The 23999-nt window shown below is 44.6% G+C and overlaps 1 protein-coding gene across 5 annotated transcripts in view; it reads left to right on the top strand.

Annotated features, from left to right (window-relative positions):
• Positions 1 to 3918: 3918 nt before the first annotated feature.
• Positions 3919 to 23999, top strand: part of ttll4 (tubulin tyrosine ligase-like family, member 4) — a 55903-nt gene continuing 35822 nt past the window's right edge. Inside the window, exons 1-11 of one of the 5 annotated variants that reach the window (XM_036975347.1) lie at positions 3919 to 4088; positions 4943 to 6852; positions 7524 to 7621; positions 8150 to 8210; positions 12017 to 12141; positions 13973 to 14083; positions 15781 to 15857; positions 18418 to 18612; positions 19719 to 19801; positions 20042 to 20170; positions 22096 to 22218. In XM_036975347.1, coding sequence (XP_036831242.1) covers positions 5024 to 6852; positions 7524 to 7621; positions 8150 to 8210; positions 12017 to 12141; positions 13973 to 14083; positions 15781 to 15857; positions 18418 to 18612; positions 19719 to 19801; positions 20042 to 20170; positions 22096 to 22218 — 2831 coding nt within the window. In that variant the 5' untranslated portion in view covers positions 3919 to 4088; positions 4943 to 5023. The other 4 variants (XM_036975346.1, XM_036975344.1, XM_036975348.1 and 1 more) reach the window with 4 other exon arrangements.

Here is a 23999-nt window from a genome sequence, read left to right as displayed (position 1 = left end):
TGCCACAGGGTTCAATTCTCGGGCCGACTTTTTTCTCTGTATATATCAAGGATGTTGCTCTTGCTGCAGGTGATTCCCTGATCCACATCTACGCAGACGACACCATTCTGTATACTTCCGGCCCTTCCTTGGACACTGTGCTATCTAACCTCCAAACGAGCTTCAATGCCATACAACACTCCTTCCCTGGCCTCCAACTGCTCTTAAACGCTAGTAAAACCAAATGCATGCTTTTCAACCGTTCGCTGCCTGCACCCGCACGCCCGACATCTATAAGTACCTAGGTGTCTGGCTAGACTGTAAACTCTCCTTCCAGACTCATATCAAACATCTCCAATCTAAAATCAAATCTAGAGTCGGCTTTCTATTCCGCAACAAAGCCTCCTTCACTCACGCCGCCAAACTTACCCTAGTAAAACTGACTATCCTACCGATCCTCGACTTCGGTGATGTCATCTACAAAATAGCTTCCAATACTCTACTCAGCAATCTGGATGCAGTTTATCACAGTGCCATCCGTTTTGTTACTAAAGCACCTTATACCACCCACCACTGCGACCTGTATGCTCTAGTCGGCTGGCCCTCGCTACATATTCGTCGCCAGACCCACTGGCTCCAGGTCATCTACAAGTCCATGCTAGGTAAAGCTCCGCCTTATCTCAGTTCACTGGTCACGATGGCAACACCCACCCGTAGCACGCGCTCCAGCAGGTGTATCTCACTGCTCATCCCTAAAGCCAACACCTCATTTGGCCGCCTTTCGTTCCAGTTCTCTGCTGCCTGTGACTGGAACGAATTGCAAAAATCGCTGAAGTTGGAGACTTTTATCTCCCTCACCAACTTCAAACATCTGCTATCTGAGCAGCTAACCGATCGCTGCAGCTGTACATAGTCTATCGGTAAATAGCCCACCCAATTTGACCTACCTCATCTCCATACTGTTTATATTTATTTACTTTTCTGCTCTTTTGTACACCAGTATCTCTACTTGTACATGACCATCTGATCATTTATCACTCCAGTGTTATTTTGCAAAATTGTAATTATTCGCCTACCTCCTCATGCCTATTACACACAATGTATATAGACTCTCTTTTTTTTCTACTGTGTTATTGACTTGTTAATTATTTACTCCATGTGTAACTCTGTGTTGTCTGTTCACACTGCTATGCTTTATCTTGGCCAGGTCGCAGTTGCAAATGAGAACTTGTTCTCAACTAGCCTACCTAGTTAAATAAAGGTGAAAAAAAAAAAAAAAAAAAAAAAAAAAAAAAACTATCAGTAGAATGTGTCAAGTTGATGTCAAATTGAGGAAACATTTTCAGAATACTGTACATGATACATGTAGGCAGCAGGTAGCCTTGTGCGGATGTGTAGCAACCCAAAGTTGCTGTGTGTTTTAATCTCATCATGAACAACTTTAGCATTTTGCTACTTTACTACTTTTTAACTACTTGTTAGCTAACCTGAATCCTTTTATCTAAACCTTCCCCTATCCTGAATCATTTCAGCTAACCCTTCGCCTAACCTAAACCGTTTTAGATAACCTTAACCTGAACCCGTTTAGCTAACCGTAACCTGAACCCTTTTAGCTAAGCATAACCTGAACCCTTTTAGCTAAGCATAACCTGAACCCGTTTAGCTAACCCTATTCTGAACCCTTTTAGCTAACCCTTCCCCTAACCTGAATCATTTTAGCTAACCCTTCCCCTAACCTGAACCCTTTTAGCTAACCTTAACCACTAACCCTAACCTGAACCCTTTCAGTTAACCCTAACCTGAACCCTTTTAGCTAACCCCAACCTGAACCCTTTCAGTTAACCCTAACCTGAACCCTTTCAGCTAACCCTAACCTGAACCCTTTCAGTTAACCCTAACCTGAACCCTTTCAGCTAACCCTAACCTGAACCCTTTCAGTTAACCCTAACCTGAACCCTTTTAGCTAACCCTAACCTGAATCCTTTTAGCTAACCCTAACCTGAACCCTTTTAGCTAACCTTAACCTGAACCCTTTTAGCTAACCTTAACCTGAACCCTTTTAGCTAACCCTTCCCCTAACCTGAACCCCTTTAGCTAACCCTAACCTGAATCCTTTTAGCTAACCCTAACCTGAACCATTTTAGCTAACCTTAACCTGAACCCTTTTAGCTAACCTTAACCTGAACCCTTTTAGCTAACCCTAACCTGAACCCTTTTAGCTAACCCTTCCCCTAACCTGAACCCTTTCATCTAACCCTTCACCTAACCTGAACCCTTTAAGCTAACCCTAACCTCAACCCTTTTAGCTAACCTTAACCTGGATCCTTTTAGCTAACCCTAACCTGAACCCTTTTAGCTAACCTTAACCTGAACCCTTTTAGCTAACCCTAACCTGAACCCTTTTAGCTAACCCTTCCCCTAACCTGAACCCTTTCATCTAACCCTTCACCTAACCTGAACCCTTTAACTAACCCTAACCTGAATCATTTTAGCTAACCCTAACCTGAACCCTTTAGCTAACCCTAACCTGAATCCTTTTAGCTAACCCTAACCTGAACCCTTTAGCTAACCCTAACCTGAACCCTTGTAGCTAACCTTAACCTGAATCCTTTTAGCTAACCCTTCCCCTAACCTGAACCCTTTCATCTAACCCTCCCCCTAACCTGAACCCTTTTAGCTAATCCTTCACCTAACCTGAACCCTTTCAGCTAACCCTTCACCTAACCTGAACCCTTTAGCTAACCTTAACCAATTAACCCTAACCTGAACCCTTTTAGCTAACCTTAACCTGAATCATTTTAGCTAACCCTAACCTGAACCCTTTTAGCTAACCTTAACCTGAACCCTTTTAGCTAACCTTAACCTGAATCCTTTTAGCTAACCCTAACCTGAACCCTTTTAGCTAACCTTAACCTGAACCCTTTTAGCTAACCTTAACCACTAACCCTAACCTGAACCCTTTTAGCTAACCTTAACCTGAACCCCTTTAGCTAACCTTAACCTGAACCCTTTTAGCTAACCTTAACCTGAACCATTTTAGCTAACCTTAACCACTAACCCTAACCTGAACCCTTTTAGCTAATCTTAACCTGAACCCTTTTAGCTAACCTTAACCTGAACCCTTTTAGCTAACCCTAACCTGAACCCTTTTAGCTAACCCTAACCACTAACCCTAACCTGAACCATTTTAGCTAACCCTTCCCCTAACCTGAACCCTTTTAGCTAACCCTTCACCTAACCTGAACCTTTTCAGCTAACCCTTCCCCTAACCTGAACCCTTTAGCTAACCCTAACCTGAACCCTTTTAGCTAACCCTTCCCCTAACCTGAACCCCTTTAGCTAACCCTTCCCCTAACCTGAACCCCTTTAGCTAACCCTAACCTGAACCCCTTTAGCTAACCCTAACCTGAACCCCTTTAGCTAACCCTAACCTGAACCCTTTTAGCTAACCCTAACCTGAACCCTTTCAGCTAACCTTAACCACTAACCCTAACCCATAGAGCTGGCTAGCTAGCCACCTAGATCAGTGGTTTCCAACCAGGGGTACTAGGACCCCTGGGGGTACTTCAGAAGACTCATGAGACCACAGGCCTACTGGTAAAATGCACATGGGGAGTACTTCAGGGGTACTCCTGGCAGAGCAAAATTCAGTTGGTGGTGCAGTAAAGCAAAATAACTTTAGACACAACAAATTGCAAATCGTAACATATCATACGATTTGTATTTTCCTAACATATCATACCAATTGTATTTTCGTAACATATCATACGAATTGTATTTTCGTAACATATAATACCAATTGTATTTTCGTAACATATCATACGAATTGTATTTTCGTAACATATTATACGAATTGTATTTTCGTAAGATATCCTACGAATTGTATTTTCGTGACATATTATAGAAATGGATGATGGAAGTCCACCGATTACTACATACCATACGCCTACGAAACGTAACATATACTAAATGGTCTGTGTGTCGGGTTTTACCTCCAGGATAATACGCCATGCTCTGAGCACGTTGAGGGAGGGAGTCCCTTGTGGTAATAGACACTTTGTTATGGTGTGAAAAGCACCACTACTACTGTTGCCACGCTTCGGGCGCAGGTAAATATTAACATGATCAATTGTAACCATGTGCCAGTTTTTAATATTAAGTAACTAGCTAGGTCTCTGAAATTCGTTAATGTTATTAGGAGGTTGTTGGCTCTAGTTGATCGTTTTTTTGGAGGAGGGGAGAGTCGTCCTGAGCATGTAAAGTTAAAGAGTTCATATTTCACACCTAGCTAGCTAATGTCAACTAGCTTGTTGCTAGGCCCTTAGGACGTGCTTCAGGAATCCCTTTCAGTTTGACTTGAGTCTAATTTCTTGTCATCGTATCGTTAACGATATGTAACGTTAACGATATGATCTATTCCATTGGAATTGATTCTGAATCACGAATTTAATATACCGGTAGCTAACGCTAGCTGGCTAGCGAGTGTTTGACAGCACGCTAACGACTAGCTAACCTGACGTTAGCTTCACGATGAAACCACATGGCTGCCTACCGGTTCTCTGACTTTAGCTGACGACCGGCTTTTCCCCTTATGGTACCGTCACCGTGCATTTAAAAGTGCAGATACATTCGGTCGATGGTGTCTAAATCTATTTAGTCGTGATACTTGTAAACTGGCTAGCGTATTGCTAAGCTAACGTTACCGGTGCTAACTAACTTTTCTCTGCTTACATTGATTGTCAAATATATTTAGCCACTTACCACCTAGTTAGCATGTTGGCTAACTTACCAAGCTAACTAGGAACTAGAATTGCTTGCAACTTATCTAGCTAGCTGTTATTCCACATGCCGTTGTATTTATAGATTCATGTTGTCACTTAATCAGACCACTTGTGTCAACTTTCATTATTCAGTTTTATTTTTTAATTTTTTAAATATCATCAATGGATTTGTTTTGTTTCAGTGGCATGGTGTTCCCCTGGTTCCCTCAATTCCCTGATGTGTCAGCCAAAGTCCATGCCAGGAGGGTGTGAGATGGCACTTGATGGCCTCCAATGGAGCTGAAGACAAGTTGAATACAAGGGCCTCCTGCTCCCGGTCATCAACTCTCATAATTCGAGCCAAGTCAGCAGTGTTTCATACTGCTGATAGTCCCACTAGGCCCTTCAGCTCGCATGAGAAGAAGACCCTTCAGTCCTGTGCCAGTGTCCCCCGAGTCACCAGTGACTCTATAGGTCAGCTGAATGCGAGGGTGGGTCAGACTCAAAACAACCACCTCCATACTGCCTCAGGGACCCCTCTACAACGTGCCTACAACCGTTCTGTGCCTGCTGCCACTTACCTAGCTAACAAGCCACAGCGTCCTGGTAGCGCAGCTGCTAATTTAGCTAATGGTCATAGTAATGGTCACTATCAACCAACTGTTCTCTCTAAGAGTACACAGATATCTAGTGCTGACATTATCTCATACAGACACAACCCTGGTGTGTTAGAGCCAACCGTAAACAGCTATCGGCCCAGCTGCAACTTGGAATCACTAAATTTAAGATCACGGATCCTGGCCCGCAAAAGAGCCTTGTCGCCCCAGCCTGCTCCCTATCCAACGTGCCCCTGTCCACCAAAGGCAGAACGTGTCCCAGACTCGCAGAACAACGCTGCTTCACAGCCTGCTGAAAGCACCACTACCACCAGCATGCCCACCAACCAGTCAGTCCCCTGGACCAGTGGCAAGCTGAGAGACAATAGCAAAGGGTTTATGAGGCCCACTATGGGTAAAGTGCCTTCCTGTCCCAGACAGGAGACTACCCAGACAAGAGACTCAGCAAAACCTTTGTCTCCCCAGACCAAATCGGCCTCCTATTGCCGTAGCGGGGACAATGGGGATGGCAAAACCCAGACTAAGTTCACACACCACCCCCCCAACACTGTGCCTTTGCAGGATAGGTCATCCCACCACCAGGATGTGTCACTGGATCAGACATGGAGGCTCCAGGACCCACATCAGTTTGAGAGCCTGATGGCAGCAGACATGGAGGGTCACTCCCAGAGGCTGGGCTTTTGTGCTGCTGTCCATGGGGCTCCTGGAGCTCCTCATAACACATCAACAGAGAGGATCAGGAAGGTCAACTCTGAGGTGGAGTTTACTGAGGCTGTGAGGAAGCTGACCCAGTCACGGAGCGCGCTCACCCCTCATCCCAGGAACGGGACTATTAATAGTTTTACTACTGGAACACCAGGGTCCAACGTGGATCCAGTCCAGATTGGCAAAGCAATGACTAATAGCCCTGTCATCTCTGTCAGCCACAGCCCTGCTCCAGCCAAACCCTCTGTACCACTCTGCCTTACTATGAGAGACCAGCCTGTGTCCATGGAGACCTCCAGTGCCTCTGGCCTCGACAGTAACACCACAACAAACAGTAGTAGCACAACAGCCTCCATGGCACCTCTACCCCATGCAGGGATAACTCCAACACAGTCCTCTACCCAGGCCAGTGCCACAGTTAGTTCTACTGCAGGGATAACTCTAACCCAGTCCCCTACCCAGGCCAGTGCCACAGCTAGTTCTACTGCAGGGATAACTCTGACCCAGCCCTATACCCGGGCCACTGCCACAGCTAGTTCTGGTGCAGGGATAACTCCAACACAGTCCTATACCCAGGACAGTGCCACAGCTAGTTCTGGTGCTAGTTCTGAGTCCGCCTCAGGTACTTCTCAGAGTCAGAGCCCTTCTGTCACCTCGGTGACCACCCAGATATCAGCCATACACCTGACCAAGGAGAGGAGCGTCCTGTCTCTACAGGGGGGCTACAGCTCCTCCCGGTCCCCCCTTGACCTGGGGGAGGAACAACAGGCTGAGTCACCTCAGCTCTCCAGGTCAGTTCTGTTCTCCCACATACTACGAGCTGTTGTTAGACAAGATGGCGTAGCATGTTTTGAGAGCTGGAACGGGACTATATAAATCCATTCCATTATTTGTATTAAGTAGATCACTACTGAATGTATTGTCACGTGAATTGAATTAATTAATTAAGCTCTGTTGTGTTAACCAGCTTAAGTATTGGTGTCTGGAGAGTATGTTCTGTCATGTCTGTTTGTCTAGGGAACTCCGTGAGTCAGGTTGTGTTAACCAGCTTAAGTATTGGTGTCTGGAGAGTATGTTCTGTTTGTCTAGGGAACTCAGTGATTCAGGTTGTGTTAACCAGCTTAAGTATTGGTGTCTGGAGAGTATGTTCTGTTTGTCTAGGGAACTCAGTGATTCAGGTTGTGTTAACCAGCTTAAGTATTGGTGTCTGGAGAGTATGTTCTGTTTGTCTAGGGAACTCAGTGATTCAGGTTGTGTTAACCAGCTTAAGTATTGGTGTCTGGAGAGTATGTTCTGTTTGTCTAGGGAACTCAGTGATTCAGGTTGTGTTAACCAGCTTAAGTATTGGTGTCTGGAGAGTATGTTCTGTTTGTCTAGGGAACTCAGTGAGTCAGGTTGTGTGAAGCTTTTTTTACTATCATGTGTCTTGCTTTGTCTTTGAGTTTCCTGTCTGTCCATACAGTCCACAGAGTGTTGCCATGCAGGAGGATGGAGACAGAGGGGAAGAGGACTATCCTGATGATGAGCTGGAGAATGACTGCAGTGGTGATGATGATGATGATGGTGAGGAAGACTCCTTTAACTACTCATTTAAACCCTAATCAACTAGACATGTTAAAATTACACCACTTAATTGGACTGGTGTAGCTAGGCTAACATAGTTGGACCGGTGTAGCTAGGCTAACATAGTTGGACCGTTGTAGCTAGGCTAACATAATTGGACCGGTGTAGCTAGGCTAACATAATTGGACCGGTGTAGCTAGGCTAACATAGTTGGACCGGTGTAGCTAGGCTAACATAGTTGGACCGGTGTAGCTAGGCTAACATAGTTGGACCGGTGTAGCTAGGCTAACATAGTTGGACCGCTGTAACTAGGCTAACATAGTTGGACCGCTGTAGCTAGGCTAACATAGTTGGACCGCTGTAGCTAGGCTAACATAGTTGGACCGCTGTAGCTAGGCTAACATAGTTGGACCGCTGTAGCTAGGCTAACATAGTGGGACCGCTGTAGCTAGGCTAACATAGTTGGACCGCTGTAGCTAGGCTAACATAGTGAATCCAATGCTCTACCTTCTTTCTCCTCAGAAGGGTCTGACTGCTCCTCTATGAATGATGCCTCGTCCACAGCCTCCATACCCGTCCTGCCAAAGTAAGTTGAATCGTTTTTCTGTGTGATTAAAAAAAAAAAAACATGTTGATTAATCGTTGACATTGTTGGAATGCTTTGTGCATTTTGAAGATATGAATTATTATCCTATTCAGGCATTTTGTTTAGACTGATTGAAAGAAAAACATGTTATTACTATTCTATTGTGTTCTTACATATTTTGACAATGTTTTTAATTCAACTGTATTTTGGTAATTTACAAGACCACAAGTTCACCTTGGTCATACCAGAAACCTGAAACGGTTCGTAGAGTAGCCTTAATCCCCAGTCATGGTTTCAGCACATCAAATCAACTGTTATTTGTCACATGCACCGAATATAACCGGTGTAGTAGACCTCACAGTGAAATGCTGAATACAACAGGTGTAGTAGACCTTACAGTGAAATGCTGAATACAACAGGTGTAGGTAGACCTTACAGGGAAATGCTGAATACAACAGGTGTAGTAGACCTTACAGTGAAATGCTGAATACAACAGGTGTAGTAGACCTCACAGTGAAATGCTGAATACAACAGGTGTAGTAGACCTTACAGTGAAATGCTGAATACAACAGGTGTAGTAGACCTCACAGTGAAATGCTGAATACAACAGGTGTAGTAGACCTTACAGTGAAATGCTGAATACAACAGGTGTAGTAGACCTCACAGTGAAATGCTGAATACAACAGGTGTAGTAGACCTCACAGTGAAATGCTGAATACAACAGGTGTAGTAGACCTCACAGTGAAATGCTGAATACAACAGGTGTAGTAGACCTCACAGTGAAATGCTGAATACAACAGGTGTAGTAGACCTTACAGTGAAATGCTGAATACAACAGGTGTAGTAGACCTCACAGTGAAATGCTGAATACAACAGGTGTAGTAGACCTCACAGTGAAATGCTGAATACAACAGGTGTAGTAGACCTTACAGTGAAATGATGAATACAACAGGTGTAGTAGACCTCACAGTGAAATGCTGAATACAACAGGTGTGGTAGACCTCACAGTGAAATGCTGAATACAACAGGTGTAGTAGACCTCACAGTGAAATGCTGAATACAACAGGTGTAGTAGACCTCACAGTGAAATGCTGAATACAACAGGTGTAGTAGACCTTACAGTGAAATGCTGAATACAACAGGTGTAGTAGACCTTACAGTGAAATGCTGAATACAACAGGTGTAGTAGACCTCACAGTGAAATGCTGAATACAACAGGTGTAGTAGACCTTACAGTGAAATGCTGAATACAACAGGTGTAGTAGACCTTACAGTGAAATGCTGAATACAACAGGTGTAGTAGACCTTACAGTGAAATGCTGAATACAACAGGTGTAGTAGACCTTACAGTGAAATGCTGAATACAACAGGTGTAGTAGACCTGACAGTGAAATGCTGAATACAACAGGTGTAGTAGACCTGACAGTGAAATGCTGAATACAACAGGTGTAGTAGACCTTACAGTGAAATGCTGAATACAACAGGTGTAGTAGACCTCACAGTGAAATGCTGAATACAACAGGTGTAGTAGACCTTACAGTGAAATGCTGAATACAACAGGTGTAGTAGACCTCACAGTGAAATGCTGAATACAACAGGTGTAGTAGACCTCACAGTGAAATGCTGAATACAACAGGTGTAGTAGACCTCACAGTGAAATGCTGAATACAACAGGTGTAGTAGACCTCACAGTGAAATGCTGAATACAACAGGTGTAGTAGACCTCACAGTGAAATGCTGAATACAACAGGTGTAGTAAACCTCACAGTGAAATGCTGAATACAACAGGTGTAGTAGACCTCACAGTGAAATGCTGAATACAACAGGTGTAGTAGACCTTACAGTGTAATGATGAATACAACAGGTGTAGTAGACCTCACAGTGAAATGCTGAATACAACAGGTGTAGTAGACCTGACAGTGAAATGCTGAATACAACAGGTGTAGTAGACCTCACAGTGAAATGCTGAATACAACAGGTGTAGTAGACCTCACAGTGAAATGCTGAATACAACAGGTGTAGTAGACCTCACAGTGAAATGCTGAATACAACAATGCAGTTCAATAAATAGAGTTAAGAAAATACTAAATAAAGTAAAAAATAAAACAATAACGAGGCTATAATCAGGTTCTCGGACTAGGTAAATAGTCCAGGTAGCCGTTTGATTAATTGTTCAGCAGTCTGATGGCGGGTCGAAGTTGTTACGGAGACGTTTGGACCTGGTCCTCCGGTGCCCCTTGTCGTGCGCTAGCAGAGACACCCGTCTGGGTCCTCCCGTGCCCCTTGTCGTGCACTAGCTGAGACAACCGTCTGTGACCTGGTCCTCCGGTGCCCCTTGTCGTGCGCTAGCAGAGACACCCGTCTGTGACCTGGTCCTCCGGTGCCCCTTGTCGTGCGCTAGCAGAGACACCCGTCTGTGACCTGGTCCTCCGGTGCCCCATGTCGTGCGCTAGCAGAGACACCCGTCTGTGACCTGGTCCTCCGGTGCCCCATGTCGTGCGCTAGCAGAGACAAACGTCTGTGACCTGGTCCTCCGGTGCCCCTTGTCGTGCGCTAGCAGAGACACCCGTCTGTGACCTGGTCCTCCGGTGCCCCATGTCGTGCGCTAGCAGAGACAACCGTCTGTGACAGTCATTACGTGTCGTAGATTTTTTTTATAAACAGAAGGTTCAGTTCGTTATAGTCTATAACTTAAAGATTATGATGATTTACAATACTAGGAAGTCATGTTGATCTGTACACTTGAAACAGAGCAACTTCTGACTAAAAATAACGCATGATTTGAGAGGAATGCCCATTTATTAATCTGTGAAGACAGAAGTGTCATGTTGCATCCTATTGTGACTAGATGCCTGTAGAAGGACCATTCATAACTCATATAGCCCTCCCAGTTGGGGCACCTGACAGTTCCCTGGTACGATGATGACAAAACCCAAGAGAGAGAATTGAACTGTTTTTGTTCTAGCGGTTGCTGCTGGTGAAAGGTTGAAAGCACAGAGGCTAGTGGAAAGGTCTCCCAATTGGAGAACTATCCGTCAATAATGGGCACATGAGTCTCTGTGTGGTCGAATAGTGCTTGGACTGTGGGATCATTGTCATACCGTGACGTCCCAACTGATTGGAGGATTAGTATTAGGCTGTTTGTGTTTTCTTCACAGCAAAAGCCAATGTAGAGTAGGTCTATTACCTCCAATTTAATGCCACTCACTCTCAGTAGAGAGTTCGACTATATTTTGAAGCAGGTGGACCAAGCAGGACCAACAGAATCCTACATGACTGTCATGTGAGTTTTGTTGTTGTTTCAATTCTTGTTTTGATAATTTATGATTTATCTGACAAAGGTTTTTACTTTGAAGATGGTGAAGAAGACTTTTGTCATCGAATGCGATTGGAGTTTAAATTTTTTTTTTTATTATTGATTGATCTTGAGGGAGTTGGTTTGGTTAGAAAATACTTTTTAATTCAAAATGTCTCCTGCCTTTCCAAAGACATGGCCCGACCGTGCCTCTTGAGTTAAACGGTAGTATTTAAACCTGTGAGTTATCCTGCTTGGTGCCAAACTAGCATTCTTGTCTTATTCCCCTGGACATTGATGACCAGGCAGTAGTTGTGTTGTCTGGCACGGTGGCAAAACACGTGACACCTTTATTTAAAATAACAGTTGGCAGGAAATAAATATTTTTCCAAACTCTTCATGAATCTTTCTGTTCCATATTAAACAAGTATCTTTATAGTCTGTTTTGGTAATATTCCCACTGTTTGCAGATTTAGTACAGAGTCATAGCTTTAATGCCTCTGTGTTCCAGTATAACGGATGAGGAGCTGATGAGCCCTGAATTAGAGGATGAGGGGGAGCTGAAGCCAGCTCTGGTCCCCAGCATGTTCCCCCTCATTCCCCCTACACTGTATTTCAGCACTGCCAACCAGAGAGGTAAGACACCCCTTCACTGTGTCCTATGGCACTCTATTCCCTATGTAGTGCACTACTTTAGACCAGAGCCCTATGGCACTCTATTCCCTATATAGTGCACTACTTTAGACCAGAGCCCTATGGCACTCTATTCCCTTTGTAGTGCACTACTTTAGACCAGAGCCCTATGGCACTCTTCCCTATGTAGTGCACTACTTTAGACCAGAGCCCTATGGCACTCTATGCCATTTGGGAAGCAGATAATAAACTGCTTGACAATTTTGGGGGGGAAATAAGCTTCTACAGAAAAGTATTTCCTTCTAATTCTAAGTATGAGTTGATGTAAGGTGGGCTTTTTTTGCTGTTACTTGGGGTTGGTTGGGATTTTGGACACCATTGTTATGGCCTTGCTTATATCAACATGTTCTACAGGACATTGTGTGGTAATATATTGGGTTGAGTTTGAGTAAAGGGAAGTCAGCACCCCCCCCTCCCCCCAGTAGAGACTGCTGCCTCTAGTCCTATCCCCCCAGTAGAGACTGCTGCCTCTAGTCCTATCCCCCCCAGTAGAGACTGCTGCCTCTAGGCCTATCCCCCCAGTAGAGACTGCTGCCTCTAGGCCTATCCCCCCAGTAGAGACTGCTGCCTCTAGGCCTATCCCCCCAGTAGAGACTGCTGCCTCTAGGCCTATCCCCCCAGTAGAGAGAATGCTGCCTCTAGGCCTATCCCCCCCAGTAGAGAGAATGCTGCCTCTAGGCCTATCCCCCCAGTAGAGAGACTGCTGCCTCTAGGCCTATCCCCTCCAGTAGAGAGACTGCTGCCTCTAGGCCTATCCCCCCCAGTAGAGAGACTGCTGCCTCTAGGCCTATCCCCCCCAGTGGAGAGACTGCTGCCTCTAGCCCTATCCCCCCCAGTAGAGACTGCTGCCTCTAGCCCTATCCCCCCAGTAGAGACTGCCGCCTCTAGCCCTATCCCCCCGAGTAGAGACTGCCGCCTCTAGCCCTATCCCCCCGAGTAGAGACTGCCGCCTCTAGTCCTATCCCCCCAGTAGAGACTGACGCCTCTAGTCCTATCCCCCCAGTAGAGACTGACGTCTCTAGTCCTATCCCCCTAGTAGAGACTGCCGCCTCTAGTCCTATCCCCATAGTAGAGGCTGCCGCCTCTAGTCCTATCCCCATAGTAGAGGCTGCCGCCTCTAGTCCTATCCCCATAGTAGAGACTGCCGCCTCTAGTCCTATCCCCCCCCAGTAGAGAGACTGCCGCCTCTAGTCCTATCCCCCCCAGTAGAGACTGCCGCCTCTAGTCCTATCCCCCAGTAGAGACTGCTGCCTCTAGTCCTATCCCCCCAGTAGAGAGACTGCTGCCTCTAGTCCTATCCCCCCCCAGTAGAGAGACTGCCGCCTCTAGTCCTATCCCCCCCAGTAGAGACTGCCGCCTCTAGTCCTATCCCCCAGTAGAGACTGCTGCCTCTAGTCCTATCCCCCCAGTAGAGAGACTGCTGCCTCTAGTCCTATCCCCCTCAGTAGAGAGACTGCTGCCTCTAGTCCTATCCCCCTCAGTAGAGACTGCTGCCTCTAGTCCTATCCCCCTCAGTAGAAACTGCTGCCTCTAGTCCTGTTCCCCTCAGTAGAGACTGCTGCCTCTAGTCCTATCCCCCCAGTAGAGACCGCTGCCTCATATCCCCCCAAGTGGTGAGACTGCGTTCTCTAGCCCCATCGATAGCTCTATTGTATATAATTTGAATCCAAATGACACACTTCTCTCTTCATAGTGCACTTCGTTCTACCAGGGCCTGTAGGGAATGTGCTTCCATCCGTAGTCCTATTCCTGTCGCTGTAATGTGTTGTTTCAGTGGAGCCCCTGCCACCAGAACAGAGGAAGCTGCTCAAATGGAAGATGAGCACTGTGACTCCCAACATAGTCAAACACACCATCGCCAGGTCACACTTTAAAGTCACCAAGAGTGAGTTCCTTAAGGGGTTTGAAAAGTATTTTGCCTATTTGACATTTTAAAGACGTCTTGTACAGTGAGGCAAAAAGTATTTAGTCAGCCACCAATTGTGCAAGTTTTCCCACTTAAAAAGATGAGGCCTGTAATGTTCATCATAGGTACACTTCAACTATGAAACTACAAAATTAGAAAAAAAAATCCTGAAAATCACATTTGTAGGATTTTTTATGAATTTATTTGCAAATTATGGTGGAAAATAAGCATTTGGTCACCTACAAACAAGCAAGATTTCTGGCTCTCACAGATCTGTAACTTCTTCTTTAAAATGCTCCTCTGTCCTCCACTCGTTACCTGTATTAATGGCACCTGTTTGAACTTGTTATCAGTATAAAAGACACCTGTCCACAACCTCCAACATTCACACTCCAAACTCCACTATGGCCAAGACCAAAGAGCTGTCAAAGGACACCAGAAACAAAATTGTAGACCTGCACCAGGCTGGGAAGACTGAATCTGCAATAGGTAAGCAGCTTGGTTTGAAGAAATCAACTGTGGGAGCAATTATTAGGAAATGGAAGACATACAAGACCACTGATAATCTCCCTCGATCTGGGGCTGCACGCAAGATCTCACCCCGTGGGGTCAAAATGATCACAAGAACGGTGAGCAAAAATCCCAGAACCACACGGGGGGAACCTAGTGAATGACCTGCAGAGAGCTGGGACCAAAGTAACAAAGCCTACCATCAGTAACACACTACGCCGCCAGGGACTCAAATCCAGCAGTGTCCCCCTGCTTAAGCCAGTACATGTCCTGGCCCGTCTGAAGTTTGATAGAGAGCATTTGGATGACCCAGAAGAAGATTGGGAGAATGTCATATGGTCAGATGAAACCAAAATATAACTTTTTGGTAAAAACTCAACTCGTCGTGTTTGGAGGACAAAGAATGCTGAGTTGCATCCAAAGAACACCATACCTGCTGTGAAGCATGGGGGTGGAAACATCATGCTTTGGGGCTGTTTTTCTGCAAAGGGACCAGGACGACTGATCCGTGTAAAGGAAAGAATGAATGGGGCCATGTATCTTTAGATTTTGAGTGAAAACCTCCTTCCATCAGCAAGGGCATTGAAGATGAAACGTGGCTGGGTCTTTCAGCATGGCAATGATCCCAAACACACCGCCCGGGCAACGAAGGAGTGGCTTCGTAAGAAGCATTTCAAGGTCCTGGAGTGGCCTAGCCAGTCTCCAGATATCAACCCCATAGAAAGTCTTGAGTTGAAAGTCTGTGTTGCCCAGTAACAGCCCCAAAACATCACTGCTCTAGAGGAGATCTGCATGGAGGAATGGGCCAAAATACCAGCAACAGTGTGTGAAAACCTTGTGAAGACGTTTGACCTCTGTCATTGCCAACAAAGGGTATATAACAAAGTATTAAGAAGTATTTGGTCAATAACAAAAGTTTATTTTCCACCATAATTTGCAAATAAATTCATAAAAAATCCTACAATGTGATTTTCTGGATTTTTTTTTTTCTCCTTTTGTCTGTCATAGTTGAAGTGTACCTATGATGAAAATTACAGGCCTCTTTCGTCTTTTAAAGTGGGAGAACTTGCACAATTGGTGGCTGACTAAATACTTTTTTACCCCACTCTATGTTTGTTCATATCTGTTCATAAAAAAAACGTTCATGAAGTTAATTGTTGTTGCAGAAAGTCATGATTGGCTTGGCTGCTGGGGTCACCATATGAAGTCTCCTGGGTTCAAGGCCATCAGGGAATACCAGAAGGTAAGCTAGATAGGACTGGGAACAGGGTTGGAAATGTAACACCTGCCACTCTCTAAATATGGGTAGATTTGGTCATTGTTGGATAGGAAGGTGTATTTGAACAGCCATGTTGGCACACAGAGCATTTCAGAACTTTTTTTTGTTGATTTGTGATTTTTATTCTTTTTTTAAGGCCACATGTAGAAGTTGATGGAATTGTCAAAGTACTACTACAAAAATGACTTTGTCCTCGTGTTTCTTTGGTCGTTACGTTGTTTTGTTCAAACTCTTAATTTGTTTTTACAAAATGTTAGTTTGAGTTAGCTGCAGCTGTCCGCTGCTAGGAAGTCTGAGATTCCAAGTTACCACGGTAACGGCCCGTCCCTTTCTTTAAAGGGGCATCTGAATATTTGTCTCACCTAATGATTGTGTGTGATTTGAGAATGGATAACTCCTAATCTTTTATTCATGAACTTTTAGTCATTTTGTTATCGTTAAAACACTCATAGTTTCATTGTTCTAGATGTATTTGTGTGCGTCTACGTTTCTATTTAAGAGCACATCGTGTGCTTCTTGTAAAGCGCGTGAGCGTGGTCCTAAACTCTGACAATAAGGAAGCTGTAAAATTCTGTAATTTTGTTGCACTTTTTGTTGATTTATATATGTTCAGTTGTATAACTGTTTTTACTATTGTATCTAAAATGATTTATTTTAACATACATTGATTAAATTAAGTAGATTACAAAAATGAAATATACTCGATTTACTTCTTACTTGTAATTTTTTGTTTTTGTTTTAGAAAAACAAAGCTCATGTTTTTTTTGTGTAATTATGGGGAAAAATATATTATATTTTGTATTTGTATCTGCCACAGTGGCTGGTGGACCAAAACATTTCCCACCCTGTCTGGGTTTCGCCAAGGACCTCACAATACAGTATTATATGTATTGCTATTCTATACTGTGATTTTATTGCGATTTGATATTCCAAACATATTGCTCACCAAATACTGGATTCAGAAAGGATTCAGGCCCCTTGACTTTTTTCACATTTTGTTACGTTACAGCCTTATTCTAAAATTGATTATCGTTTTTTTCCCCCTTCATCAATCTAAACAAAATAGCCCATAATGACAAAGCAAAAACAGTTTTTTGGAAATGTTTGCAAATGTATGAAAAGCTTAAATATCACATTTACATAAGTATTCAGACCCTTTACTCAGTACTTTGTTGAAGCACCTTTGGCAGTGATTACATCCTCCAGTCTTCTTGGGTATGACGCTACAAGCTTTGCACACCTGTATTTGGGGAGGTTCTCCCATTCTTCTCTGCAGATCCTCTCAATCTCTGTCAAGTTGGATGGGGAGCGTTGCTGCACAGCTATTTTCAGGTCTCTCCAGAGATGTTTGATCGGGTTCAAGTCCAGGCTCTGGCTGGGCCACTCAAGGACATTCAGAGACTTGTCCCGAAGCCACTCCTAGGTTGTCTTGGCTGTGTGCTTAGTGTCGTTGTCCTGTTGGAAGGTGAACCAGATAATCTTGTTTCTCATGGTCTGAGAGTCCTTTAGGTGCCTTTTGGCAAACTCCAAACGGGCTGTCATGTGCCTTTTACTGAAGAGTGGCTTCAGTCTGGCCACTACCATAAAGTCCTGATTGGTGGAGTGCTGCAGAGATGGTTGTCCTTCTGGAAGTTTCTCCCATCTCCACAGAGGATCTCTGGAGCTCTGTCAGAGTGACCATTAGGTTCTTGGTCACCTCCCTGTCCAAAGCCCTTCTCCAATTGCTCAGTTTGGCCGGGTGGTCAGCTCTAAGAAGAGTCTTCTTGGTGGTTCCAAACTTCTTCCATTCAAGAATGATGGAGGCCACTGTTTTCTTGGGGACCTTCAATGCTGCAAAATTATTTGGTACCCTTCCCCAGATCTGTGCCTCGACACAATCCTGTCTCGGAGCGCTACGGACAATTCCTTGGACCTCATGGCTTGGTTTTTGCTCAGACATGCACTGTCAACTGTGGGACCTTATAAAGACAGGTGTATGTCTTTCCAAATCATGTCCAATCAATTGAATTTACCTCAAGTGGACTCCAATCAGGTTGTAGAAACATCTCAAGGATGATCAATGGAAACAGGATGCACCTGAGCTCCATTTCAAGTCTCATAGCAACGGGTCTGAATACTAAATAAGGTATTTCTGTTTTTTCCTTTTAATACATTTGCAGAAATATGGAGTACTGTGTAGATTGATGAGTGAAAATATTTATTTAATTCCTTTTAGAATAAGGCTGTAAATCCTTTATGAATCCACTGTCTGCTGCTGAGACACAAGATGTTTTTATCATTCATGGAAATAAAATTGCTTAAAAGAAATTGGCTCCATATTTAAAAGGAATCTATGAAGGGATCATGCTAGCCTGTTCCCAGATCATTTTGTGCCATATTGCCAACTCCTTTCGTCATTGTCACGCCCCGAGTGCGTCACGCCCCGAGGGATCTGGGATAAAAGCACCAGCCAAACAAGAATCATATGGATTACAATTGATTCGATCTGCATAATGACTTGTCTCTCTGTGTGTCCTCTCTCCAGTTAAACCACTTCCCCGGCTCGTTCCAGATCGGTCGTAAGGACCGTCTGTGGAGGAACCTGTCTAAGATGCAGGCTCAGTTTGGTAAGAGGGAATTCAGCTTCTTCCCTCGCTCCTTCGTTCTTCCTCAGGACATCAAGCTACTGAGGAAAGCCTGGGAGGACAGTGGTAGCAGGCAGAAATGGATCATCAAGCCGGTAGGTGGATAGTGTATCTAAATCAGTTTTGGGCTGTGTCTGAAATGGCTTCCATTCTCAGGTGATGGTGCCTTTCTCCTGGGGTCCATTCCCAGGTGATGGTGCCTTTCTCCTGGGATCCATTCCCAGGTGATGGTGCCTTTCTCCTGGGGTCCATTCCCAGGTGATGGTGCCTTTTCTCCTGGGGTCCATTCCCGGGTGATGGTGCCTTTCTCCTGGGGTCCATTCCCGGGTGATGGTGCCTTTCTCCTGGGGTCCATTCCCGGGTGATGGTGCCTTTCTCCTGGGATCCATTCCCGGGTGATGGTGCCTTTCTCCTGGGATCCATTCCCGGGTGATGGTGCCTTTCTCCTGGGATCCATTCCCGGGTGATGGTGCCTTTCTCCTGGGATCCATTCCCGGGTGATGGTGCCTTTCTCCTGGGATCCATTCCCGGGTGATGGTGCCTTTCTCCTGGGGTCCATTCCCGGGTGATGGTGCCTTTCTCCTGGGGTCCATTCCCGGGTGATGGTGCCTTTCTCCTGGGGTCCATTCCCGGGTGATGGCAGCGACTACAGCCTCCAGTCTTCTTGGGTATGAAGATACAAGCTTGGCACACCTGTATTTGGGGAGTTTCTCCCATTCTTCTCTGCAGATCCTCTCAAGCTCTGTCATGTTGGATGGGGAGCGTTGCTGCACAGCTGTTTTCAGGTCTCTTCAGAGCTGTACGATCGGGTTCATGTCCGGGCTCTGGCTGGGCCACTCAAGCACATTTAGATACTTGTCCCGAAGCCACTCCTGCGTTGTCTTGGCTGTGTGCTTAGGGTCGTTGTCTTGTTGGAAGGTGAACCTTCGCCCCAGTCTGAGGTCCTGAGTGCTCTGGAGCAGGTTTTCATCAAGGATCTCTCTGTACTTTGCTCCGTTCATCTTTACCTCAATCCTGACTAGTCTCCCAGTCATCCCCACAGCATGATGCTTCACCGTAGGGATGGTGCCAGGTTTAATAATCCATCCCTCTCTTTCTCTCTCCTGTAGCCTGTGTCTGCTCGGGGTAAAATAATCCCTCTCTCCTCTCTCCTGTCTCCTCTCTCCTCTCTTCTCTCTTCTCTCTTCTCTCTCTCTCTCAGCCTGCGTCTGCTCGTGGTATTGGAATCCAGGTTATTCACAAGTGGAGTCAGATGCCATGCAAGAGACCACTCCTGGTTCAGAAGTATGTCCGCACCCTGAGAATGATACTTCTAGTGTTGTGAATGTGATTTTTAGCCTGGTCCCAGACCTGTTTGTGCTGTCCTGCCATCTCATGACTATAGGAGTTGGCAAGACGGCTCAAGCAGATCTGGGACCAGCCAGTCTAGAGTGAATGACCAGTAACCCTGCAATGGATTATGATGACAGCATGCCGTTGTTTCAGCGTTGTCTACGAGTCTAAACGTTGTTGTATCTCTCTCAGGTATCTGCACAAGCCCTACCTCATCAGTGGGAATAAGTTTGACCTGCGTATCTATGTGTATGTGACGTGTTACGACCCGCTCCGCGTTTACATCTTCCAGGACGGGCTTGTCCGCTTCGCCAGCTGCAAGTAAGTCTTTTTGTTTTAATAGGTTACATGTTTCATAGCATGTTTCATAGCATGTTTCATAGCATGTTTCATAGCATGTTTCATAGCATGTTTCATAGCATGTTTCATAGCATGTTATATAGCATGTTTCATAGCATGTTTCATAGCATGTTTCATAGCATGTTATATAGCATGTTTCATAGCATGTTATATAGCATGTTTCATAGCATGTTTCATAGCATGTTTCATAGCATGTTATATAGCATGTTTCATAGCATGTTTCATAGCATGTTTCATAGCATGTTTCATAGCATGTTTCATAGCATGTTATATAGCATGTTTCATAGCATGTTATATAGCATGTTTCATAGCATGTTTCATAGCATGTTTCATAGCATGTTTCATAGCATGTTATATAGCATGTTTCATAGCATGTTTCATAGCATGTTTCATAGCATGTTTCATAGCATGTTTCATAGCATGTTTCATAGCATGTTTCATAGCATGTTATATGGCATGTTTCATAGCATGTTTCATAGCATGTTTCATAGCATGTTATATAGCATGTTTCATAGCATGTTTCATAGCATGTTTCATAGCATGTTATATAGCATGTTATATGGCATGTTTCATAGCATGTTATATAGCATGTTTCATAGCATGTGTGAGCTTTTATAATGGCTTGTACTGTGTGTGTCTCTGTCAACATGTTCCCATATGTTCAGCGTAATGATTGGTCACTGTGATGGGTGTTCAGCGTAATGATTGGTCACTGTGTCGGGTGTTCAGCGTAATGATTGGTCACTGTGTCGGGTGTTCAGCGTAATGATTGGTCACTGTGATGGGTGTTCAGCGTAATGATTGGTCACTGTGTCATGTGTTCAGCGTAATAATTGGTCACTGTGTCATGTGTTCAGCGTAATAATTGGTCACTGTGTCATGTGTTCAGCGTAATGATTGGTCACTGTGTCATGTGTTCAGCGTAATGATTGGTCACTGTGATGGGTGTTCAGTGTAATGATTGGTCACTGTGATGGGTGTTCAGCGTAATGATTGGTCACTGTGTCGGGTGTTCAGTGTAATGATTGGTCACTGTGATGGGTGTTCAGCGTAATGATTGGTCACTGTGATGGGTGTTCAGCGTAATGATTGGTCACTGTGATGGGTGTTCAGTGTAATGATTGGTCACTGTGTCATGTGTTCAGCGTAATGATTGGTCACTGTGTCATGTGTTCAGCGTAATGATTGGTCACTGTGTCATGTGTTCAGTGTAATGATTGGTCATTGTGTCGGGTGTTCAGTGTAATGATTGGTCACTGTGTCGGGTGTTCAGTGTAATGATTGGTCACTGTGATGGGTGTTCAGCGTAATGATTGGTCACTGTGTCATGTGTTCAGCGTAATGATTGGTCACTGTGTCATGTGTTCAGTGTAATGATTGGTCACTGTGTCGTGTGTTCAGCGTAATGATTGGTCACTGTGTCGGGTGTTCAGTGTAATGATTGGTCACTGTGATGGGTGTTCAGCGTAATGATTGGTCACTGTGTCATGTGTTCAGTGTAATGATTGGTCACTGTGATGGGTGTTCAGTGTAATGATTGGTCACTGTGATGGGTGTTCAGCGTAATGATTGGTCACTGTGATGGGTGTTCAGTGTAATGATTGGTCATTGTGTCGGGTGTTCAGTGTAATAATTGGTCACTGTGATGGGTGTTCAGTGTAATGATTGGTCACTGTGTCGGGTGTTCAGTGTAATGATTGGTCACTGTGATGGGTGTTCAGCGTAATGATTGGTCACTGTGATGGGTGTTCAGCGTAATGATTGGTCACTGTGTCGGGTGTTCAGTGTAATGATTGGTCATCGTGTCGGGTGTTCAGTGTAATGATTGGTCACTGTGTCAGGTGTTCAGTGTAATGATTGGTCACAGTATTTGTTCTCCTCTGTAGGTACTCGTCGTCTATGAAAAGCCTTGGCAACAAGTTTATGCACCTGACCAACTACAGCGTGAACAAGAGGAACTCCGACTATCAGAGCAATGACAGTGACAAGGCCTGCCAGGGACACAAGTGGTAACCATGTTTTAATGGATATTTCAATCATTCGAGCCCTGAATGCTGATTGGCTGACAGCCGTGGTATATCAGACCGTATACCACGGGTATGACAAACAAAACATGTATTTTTAGTGCTCTAATGATGTTGGTAACCAGTTTATAACAGCAGTAAGGCACCTCGGGGGGGTGTGGTATATGACCAATATACCACGGCTAAGGGCTGTATCCAGACACTAAGAACAACCCTTAGCCGTGGTATATTGGCCATATACCAAACCCCCCTGAGGTGCCTTATTGCTTAAATATATGCCATTTGGCTGACTCTTTTGTCCAAAGCGACTTACATGCATGTCAGTAGCACATAACAGACTTAGAGACTTAGAGACTTAGAGACTTAGAGACTTAGAGACTTAGAGACTTAGAGACTTAGAGACTTAGAGACTTAGAGACTTACAGACTTACAGACTTACAGACTTACAGACTTAGAGACTTAGAGACTTAGAGACTTAGAGACTTAGAGACTTAGAGACTTAGAGACTTAGAGACTTAGAGACTTACCGACCGACAACAGTAGAGAGAATGATTTATTTCAGCTTTTATTTCATCACATTGTCAGTGAGTCAGAAGTTTACATGCTACCAAATACTAGTTGAATGTATTGCCGTTAAATTGTTTAACTTGGGTCAAACGTTTCAGGTAGCTTTCCACAAGCTTCCCACAATAAGTTGGGTGAATTTTGTCCCATTCCTCCTGACAGAGCTGGTGTAACTGAGTCAGGTTTGTAGGTCTCCTTGCTTGCACACGCTTTTTCAGTTCTGCCCACAGATGTTCTATAGGACTGAGGTCAAGGCTTTGTGATGGCCACTCCAATACCTTGACTTTGTTGTCCTTAAGCTGTTTTGCCACAACTTTGGAAGTATGCTTGGGGTCATTGTCCATTTGGAAGACCCATTTGCGACCAAGCTTTAACTTCCTGACTGATGTCTTGAGATGTTTCTTCAATATATCCACATCATTTTCCTCCTCATGAAGCCATCTATTTTGTGAAGTGCACCAGTCCCTCCTGCAGCAAAGCACCCCCACAACATGATGCTGCCATCCCTGTGTTTCACGGTTGGGATGGTGTTCTTCAGCTTGCAAGCATCCCCCTTTTTCCTCCAAACGTGACGATGGTCATTATGGCCAAACAGTTCTATTTTTGTTTCATCAGACCAGAGGACATTTCTCCAAAAAGTACTATCTTTGTCCCCATTTGCAGTTGCAAACAGTAGTCTGGCTTTTTATGGCGGTTTTGGTGCAGTGGCTTCTTCCTTGCTGAGCGGCCTTTCAGGTTATGTTGATATAGGACTCGTTTTATTGTGGATATAGATACTTTTGTACCTGTTTCCTCCAGCATCTTTACAAGGTCCTTTGCTGTTGTTCTGGGATTGATTTGCACTTTTCACATCAAAGTGCGTTCATCTCTAGGAGACAGAAGGCGTCTCCTTCCTGAGCGGTATGACGGCTGCGTGGTCCCCTGGTGTTTATACTTGCGTACTATTGTTTGTACAGATGAACGTGGTACCTTCAGGCATTTGGAAATTGCTCCCAAGGATGAACCAGACTTGTGGAGGTCGACTATTGTTTTTCTGGGGTTTTGGATTTCTTTTGAGTTTCCCATGATGTCAAGCAAAGAGGCACTGAGTTTGAAGGTAGGCCTTGAAATACATCCACAGGTACACCTCCAATTGACTCAAATTATGTCAATTAGCCTATCAGAAGCTTCTAAAGCCATGACATCATTTTCTGGAATTTTCC

Source organism: Oncorhynchus mykiss, chromosome 3 (assembly GCF_013265735.2).
Source record: "Oncorhynchus mykiss isolate Arlee chromosome 3, USDA_OmykA_1.1, whole genome shotgun sequence".
Taxonomy (NCBI): Eukaryota; Metazoa; Chordata; class Actinopteri; order Salmoniformes; family Salmonidae; genus Oncorhynchus; species Oncorhynchus mykiss.
The sequence above is the reverse complement of the archived record's forward strand: the minus strand, read 5'-3'. Positions and strand labels throughout refer to the sequence as shown.